The sequence below is a fragment of the Anarhichas minor genome, unplaced genomic scaffold (assembly GCF_050575085.1).
Source record: "Anarhichas minor isolate MPS153535 unplaced genomic scaffold, ASM5057508v1 ptg000027l, whole genome shotgun sequence".
Lineage (NCBI taxonomy): Eukaryota > Metazoa > Chordata > Actinopteri > Perciformes > Anarhichadidae > Anarhichas > Anarhichas minor.
This window is the reverse complement of record NW_027466473.1, coordinates 18,278,994-18,287,025: the sequence shown is the minus strand read 5'-3', so window position 1 is coordinate 18,287,025 and position 8,032 is coordinate 18,278,994. Positions and strand designations below refer to the sequence as shown.

General features: G+C 44.3%; 1 protein-coding gene across 2 annotated transcripts in view; it reads left to right on the top strand.

Annotated features, from left to right (window-relative positions):
• Positions 1–2,279: 2,279 nt before the first annotated feature.
• The window catches only part of zbtb16a (zinc finger and BTB domain containing 16a), a 132,078-nt gene continuing 126,325 nt past the window's right edge, over positions 2,280–8,032 (top strand). For both annotated transcript variants that reach the window (XM_076102397.1, XM_076102396.1), the window contains exon 1: positions 2,280–3,529. In XM_076102397.1, the coding sequence (XP_075958512.1) occupies positions 2,280–3,529 (1,250 nt within the window). The remainder of the gene's footprint in view (positions 3,530–8,032) is intronic.

Sequence of the window (8,032 nt, the reverse complement as noted above, 5' to 3'; positions counted from 1 at the left end):
CTCGTGTATACTTTTTAGCACGCTCAATGTCTCTGATTGCTCCCCCCCCCCCCGTAGAGACGCTGTAGCATTTTGCTTTCTCCACATTTGCGTCTGTCAGTGTGGCTCGTGGTCTGGAATATTGAACGCTGTTTATTCTTGTTGTGGCTGGGTCGCCACGGCGCGCTGTGGCAGACGACTCGTGATCAGATTGATTGTGGTGCCTTTCTGTGAAGTCGGCCCGATGTGGTTATTGTCAGCGGTCCACGTCGTGCTCCAGCCCTCCCGGCTTAATGTAGTTAATGTCGTGCGTGGTGTTTTGCATAATGCATAACGCGCTGTATAATTTGTCTGGCACGGCTGGCGAATATTAACGCCGTCTAGACGCACGCAGCCCCGTCCTTTATTAATAGAGAGCCAACAGACGCGATAAAGTCCCCCCCCCCCCCCCAAAAAAAAAACGGCAACTTTGCATTGTGTCCCGCTGAAGCCACGGCTTGGTTGAAAGCCCCACAGAGCGCAACAAGCATTGATCATTTACGGGGCCATAAATCGGAGTTATTGGCATACCTGTAATAAAGATAATGTCGGGTTTTAAACATGACCTCTGTTGACTGAGAGGCTGAGCTCCGCTAGATGAGAACCGGTGGTTTCATCATTACCCACCTCCTATATCGATTATATCAATGTGCCGAAAAAACAAAGTGTCTTGTGTCCTAAAAGCCAACAAGACTTGTGCATTTTCCACGACCCTCACCACAGACAATAGCTGCCAGCTTCATTTACCTCCTGCATGTTCTGATTTAGGCTTCTGTAATTGGGAGCTTGCATATCTGGAATTACACTGTTATTTAAAAATAAAAAAAGAAAGGCTGGCTAGAAGGCAGTTGATATTTCCTCTCCTTTTTTTGTCTGTGTGCGAGTGTGTATTGTTCTCAGGCGGGGAGGAAGGAAAATAAGTGCTCAAGAACTTCTCTTTTTAGTCCCCATTTTTGAAAAGAAAATTAAGCTCTTTGAAAATGAAATTGAAGATTCTTAAAATGTCAATCAAGCTTTTGAAACTTGAAATGAAAATGTTGATCAGCAGAAAAAAATGATCACCACAACTTTGTGAAAATGTGTCATATTATTTGTCATATGTTGAATAAATTGAGTAGATTGGACGTCAATGAGCTCATCCAGGATGTGGGTCAATGGAGACACTTAGCTGGTAGCCATTCATTCAGCGTATATGTGGTGGAAAGACTGTTTATTTAATTGCCACAATGAAGAGCGCATTGTTTCAGTGTATGTCTTAATGATCATGTTAACATAGGAGGCACAGTGACAATCATTCATTTAAAGCACAGAGTGGTGAGGCTTTTGAATTTGAACCCTTTTCGTTATTTTCGTGTTGGTCTGAGTATGCTGTAGATACGAGGTGAAGCAACATGTTGCCCTGTTAACTTGCATACAAAGAGTAATGCACTCATTAATTTGGATATTCAACGTCAGTGAGTGAGAGCAGATCCGGGTGTTTTGGTGCTGCAGCGTTGTTTTCTTTCGCCTTGTTCTGCTTTGCTTTGCTTTCCATCCGTTTCTGGCCGCTGCTCTCTGCTCCTGTCTGTGACGGGAATACTGAGTAAGATGCTATTTAATTTCAGAAAGGCCGCTGATGTTCTTTGCGAGCGAGGCAGCAGTGGAAAAACCACAATTCACACTTGTTTAACTGTGTGTTCATCGCCGTCAGATAACCAAATGAAAACCTCTTTTTAACGTAACATATGTTGGACTGATTGGTATGCAGGGTGAGCCTGTCGGACGGCTCACAAATTGTCTCTCTTCAGAAGGCTACAGTCAATGCTCTCCGCTGATTTTCACTGCACAGAGTGTTTACCATCCCTGCAGGATGTTTGCAATTTGGAACAACACTGACTTCTCACTTACAAAATAAATAGCGGTATACATGAAATACATGTATTGACAAATTCATGACATTTATTTTCAAAATGTAATTACTTACTTTACTTTGTATACTTAAGTGAAGGATGACAATTTGCATTTCATTAAAAAAGAACATTAATTAATTCAATCTTTGGAAAAAAATAGTAATGCATTTATTGGATTTTATAGCTTAAATACTAGTGGATTTGTTCTGCACAGCATTTTTGTGCTGTTGCTTCAGAATTTATCAGAACCGATTTTTCTTTTTCATTCTGTTTCTCCATCCAGGTTTCATCTTGTTTACAAAGATAGCTAAAAACACTGCTGAACGGGGAAGGCGAGCCTCATGAGTCGGCCTCGTGGATCGCATCGACATCATGGATTTGTCTAAAATGGGTATGATACAGCTCCAGAACCCCAACCACCCCACTGCCCTGCTGCACAAGGCCAACCAGATGCGTCTGGCCGGGACTCTGTGTGACGTGGTCATCATGGTAGACAGCCAGGAGTTCCACGCTCACCGGACTGTGCTGGCCTGCACAAGCAAAATGTTTGAGATCCTCTTCCATCGCAGCAGTCAGCATTACACCCTGGACTTTCTTTCACCAAAGACTTTTCAGCAGATTTTGGAGTATGCCTACACTGCCACGCTCCAGGCCAAGGTGGAGGACTTGGATGACCTTCTGTATGCAGCAGAGATCCTGGAGATTGAATACCTGGAAGAGCAATGCCTCAAGATCTTGGAAACCATCCAGTCCTCAGATGACAATGACACGGAGGTCAACCTCAATGATGGGAGCACAGAGGAGGATGATGAGCGCAAAGGCCACAATGGAGGCAAGAACTCCAAAAAGCATTCCATGCAGAGTCCCTATCTGACAGGTGCCCAACAAGTCGCCATCATGACTGGCATGGTGGACCAGAGTCCTTCTGTCTCCACCTCCTTCGGTGTCTCCACCCTAAGTCCCACCAAAGCTGCTGTGGACAGCCTGATGAGCATCGGTCAGTCTCTGCTCCAGCAGGGCTTTGGGGGTGAGCACGTTCTCCATGGCAACTCCCACCCACTGATGACTGAGATCAAGACAGAAATGATGCAAGTGGACATGGGTGGCAACGGTCACGACAGCCCTCCAAACCTGGAGTCCAGTGCCTCCAGCAATGGAGAACGAAGTGGGGAGGACAGGAACCGAGACGGTCCAGGAACACCAACCAGGAGCAGCGTCATCACCAGTGCCCGCGAGCTACATTACGTCCGCGATGAAGTCATGGGCGATCCTCAAGTTGATGTCAGCCAGATGGGGCTGGAAGCAATGGCTGGGATGACGGAGAAGCATCTTGCCTCGCTGTACTCCCTACCTGCAAATCATAAATCAGATGCCTTCATGTCCATGCCGGCATCCATGGCGGCATCCATGGCCTCCAATCTTCCCATGTCCCCAGCCCTGGCAATGTCTATGGACTTCAGTGCCTACGGGGGACTCCTGCCTCAGAGCTTCATCCAGAGGGAATTCTTCAGCAAGCTCGGGGAGCTGGCTGTGGGCATGAAACCAGACGTCAGGAACCAGCACGAACGTTGCAATGTTTGCGGTGCAGAACTACCAGATAACGAAGCTGTGGAGCAGCACAGGTAAGACAAGTTTTCTTTTGAGTAGCTGCTTGATAGTTGTTTTGGTCTTGAAATATAAGGTCCTTTTCAGCCTTTTTTTTTTTTGCTTTGGTAGTTTGCATTATATCCAGCAGAAAGTGAAAATCTGATGTCAATCAACATGATTGCGTTGGGGAACAGGGATTAAATTAAAAGGCTTACCCCCCTGTCTAGTCACCTGTTTTTGACTTAGGAAGTTTTTAGGCAATAGGGGAAATTAGTTGTTATGTTTTCTTCTGCCTTAAAATAGTACCATTCATTTTGTATGTCAGGGATTAGGACAAGTAACAAAATCAGTAACCCATCCACGCTCATATAAAATATGAGTAGGTGACATCCTTTGACGAACACAAACCTTAGGACTGTGTGGCTCAGGCCCAGAGATCCACTGCTTCAATAACTGCCCAGGTGACTGCTGCCGTTATATTGTCTTAGACCATTAGTCACGCCTTACAAGATGTGGGCGGCAGCTATCACACACACTTACCAAAGTGGTACCCCCTCATCCTGGACTCGACTAACCTCCCCTTTCCCATAACTGCACAAGGGGGGCCCTTATTAGCTTGATGATTAGAGTAGACGGTCAGCTCAGGAAATGAGTGCTGAATCTGGGCTCTTGGACAAGGAGGTAGTTCTAGGACAGGGGAGTGGCAGTAAATACGTGCGGCGCTTTTTCAGTCAATGTATATAAATAGATCAAGGCAACTGCACTTAAAATACTCATCTGCAACTCAAAACTGCGTTTCATTTCATAGTTCATATTATAAAAATTGTGTCAGCCCAGTCGGAGCACAAGCACCTGGTGGAATGTATTGTCATCGCTTCTTGTGTGTGTGTTTTTGTGACTGGAGGCCTTTTTGTGACATGAAGGCCATCTTCTCACCCTGTATGTTTGTTTAAATCATTAGGAATGCGCAGTGGTTAAAGTTCACCTGAGGATTTGAATCCCATCCTCCGCCCCCTCATACTTGAGCCATTATCTTGGTGTGCACGGCTAAAAGCTGATTCAGTCCAAGTTTCTCGATTTTTTAAAATCGGTCTCAATGTTGTCTTAGGAAAATACTGAGTATTACAGAATGGCTTTTACTCCAAAGAGAAGTGTCCTTGTTTGCAACCTTACACCAACTGTTGTGCAGTGTTTGTTTTTCTTATTCCATTTTGAACATGTGGTGGAGTCAGATACTTCGTAGTTGTTTTTGGTGTTGGCAGTTACTTTTGAAAGTGTATATATGTGTGGCCTTCATGCAAAGTGAATAAGAGGGATGCGTCTGCATAGACTGATACTATGCATCTTTAAAAACAAACAAGAAAAAACTATAGAAGTGGATTGTGTTCTGCTTTATGATCAGTTCTTCCTAAGCAGGCTTTAACAAAAGCTTTACCATGCACTATAGCTTCTGTGTGAGATGCAGTATTGTAGTCTGACTGCGTTAAAGGACAGGCCACATTAGTCTCCGTCTTGAGAAAAGTCTGATATGTGAAATGGTTGCCTGTGTTTCAAGAGGAATTTCATCAATTCGCTCAAGCCGGGAAATCTTGTATCAAAGGAGATTTCCAAACCGTTTCATGCATTGATCTTCCCGCCTCTCCCCATAGCATACTAATGGGTTAATTTAGACGGGTTGATACACCGACACGACACTGTTTAATATTGTACGTGCTGTCCTGACAGCCTCCTGAAGTGTAGAAATCAAACATTGCATCATCCGCTGTCTGCTTTGCCGTCCGCACATGAAAGGTCTGCGGTGCTACCCTGAGATGCTTGATAATTCAGACGCTCCTCGTGTCCTCACAAATTCCAATGTGGGTCATTTGATAGCATATCAAGTCTGTGTTTTTTTTTTCTGTGTACAGCCTGTCAAGCTCCCCGATTCTTTTGATGTGAACACAAGATGTTTTATTTCAGACGAGCGGAGTCGTGTTCCCTCTGACTAATTACACATCATTTCCCCACAGCCACTGTGTCAGGGTCACTGCTACCTCTGCAACAAACACATACAAAAGTTGGCAGAGTTGACTTTGGTGCAGGCAGGTCAAGTCAAACATGAGTGTAATTATTTCCAGATGTGGCACAGGTCGTTGGTGTGAGGTGTCTGTGTGTGCGCGTCTATGTTAAAATGAACGAACCAGAAAGTGCCCACTTCCTGTATAAATTTAGTCTCTGCTCCCTTTCATTCCTCTGTGCCCTGGATTGTATCTTAAACCCCCCCCCCCCCCCCCCCCCCCCCCCCAGACTGAATACATTGGCTTCGCAAGTGGTGTGTGAGGAGTCACCTATGGGATATAGAAACGTATACCGATAAGATGTGTAAGCACAGGAGATGCAAGGGGTGGGCGATACGGCAAAAATATCATATCATGATTTTTTTTCAGGCAGGATCACAATCCACAGACTTATCACAGCTCTTTTTCAGTTGGTTTTAAGACCATTTTGCTACTGAACAGTACAACCACATATTCCCTATTTAAAAAACAAACAAAAAACTAGTCATACAAGATAACAGAACAAAAATTTCTGTTCTGAAATGGAACACTTTAAAGTTTCTCTAAATATGTATCAGTTACTTTTTGAAATCCATATGAACCACTCTTCACATCGGCATTCATTAGATCTATCATTGCAATTATTTGTATAGCGGCAGCACTGCTGCATGCAGGGCAGACACTAGGGCCATAGATCTGCAACTAATAGAACGCACAATGTAGCGCAATACCAACTATCTCTCTGTAAAGGCAGATCGTGGAGACATTTTAATTTCATCGTAATATCATCATATTGCACAACTCCAAGAGATGCTACCTTGAGGCAGGGTTTGGTATCAAAAACCCGTACAGATCAAAATCAAGCACCAATCATCAATAAAACGTCATTTAACGACTGGTCAGATTTTTTCTTTTCTTTTATTCTTTCATCTCATAGCTCCACAATGAAATCAACATTTTGCTAATTTTGGACTGTTTTATCTAGGTCAAGTTGTTGTATGGCTGCTTGTGTTGATATTGGAGAACTTTGGCATTTTAAATTGAGGCGTCAAGGTTTTTCTGTTATGAGTAATGAAACTCTTGGCAAAAGTACAGGAAAATGTCAAGTGATATACAGCCCTATATCTTTAAATCATCTTCCAAAGAAATGTATAAAGCTTAATGAAAGGCAATACATTATAGGTGCGAGTAATCCCCATTTCACCATGACAACTCCCCCCCCCATCTTTCCCCCAGTAGTCCACCCCGCCACCTCCCCACTGACGAGCCCTAGATGTATTTCTTAAAGAGAGCCCAGGGTGACTGTTGCTGCTGCTTCAGGGAGACAGGATTACAGCAATATTTTAGTAACCCTTGCACTGAGAAAATAATCAACACAGGAAGGGCCTGAGTGATTATTGGGAAAATAAATGCATGATGCAGGGGGCTAATTCGGCCGTGGCGGGGGAAAGAAGAAAGAACCCTCCACTGCTTGGTATTCCAAACACAGCATCCAATTCACGGGAACTAGCCTTGGGTTTATCTCTTTCACTTAATCGTCCATTCTCATGCAAATGACTGACCCTCGCTGTAATGTACATCGCATAAGTGAAAAAAGAGCCTATTTTGAAAGAGAGCTTTTCCAGCATATAGCCGTTAAACATTACTGATAACCGTCAATGCTTTAACTCTGCCTTGGTTTTTTTTATGGGGGGGGCGAGGGTGTACATGAACATAACAAGTCAATGAGTCCCTGTTTCTCCTCTCTGTTTTCCTAGTTATTATTTGCATTGATGGAAGCATTGGGGTACGAAGTGGGAGTGGTGGAAATAATCACCCCTGCTTTAACCTCCGCACGCGCACACACTCGCATCATTACTTTTTACACACATTCCCCTCAGCAGCAGCAGCAGCAGCCAGCGCTCACTCCTCCATTTCCTCTTCGTTTGTGGCAAAGGGGTACGGAGGGCGCTCTAATACCCCGGGCCCCAGGTGTTTAAACAGTGGGCCTAAGGTCCTTATCTGTGCATATCAGAGTGGGACAGATAACCCTTGGCACTCCTCCTCAGTAAACCAAGAGCAGATTGAGCCCAGATAGCGGCCCATAGCGTTTGTTGCAGGTGATAACGATGTATGCACACACATATAGCCTGCACGCTGAGGTGAGGCCAGTGGAAGGTTTACAAGCACACGGACACTTGTGTGCTTTGGCCACTATCAACCATTAACCACTGCTTTCGTCCTATACATTCACACCATGAGCAACCAGTTGGGTTCAAATGGCCACTCTGATGACCGGTAGTTGTGAAAGTGGCTTAAGACAAAGTGCAACAAATGGTTGGTAGATGCTGGTTTGAAATAATCTGTATTTGCATAAGGTTTCATTTTTATTAAAGGTGCTAAATTTAATATCCAGAGCCTTTTTGTTTTAATTGCCACACACAGAGGAAGAGCAACTTCTTTCTCTGCTCAGGTAGACATTACTCCGCTTTATCATAACATAGCAACGAGTTGTTTTGTATA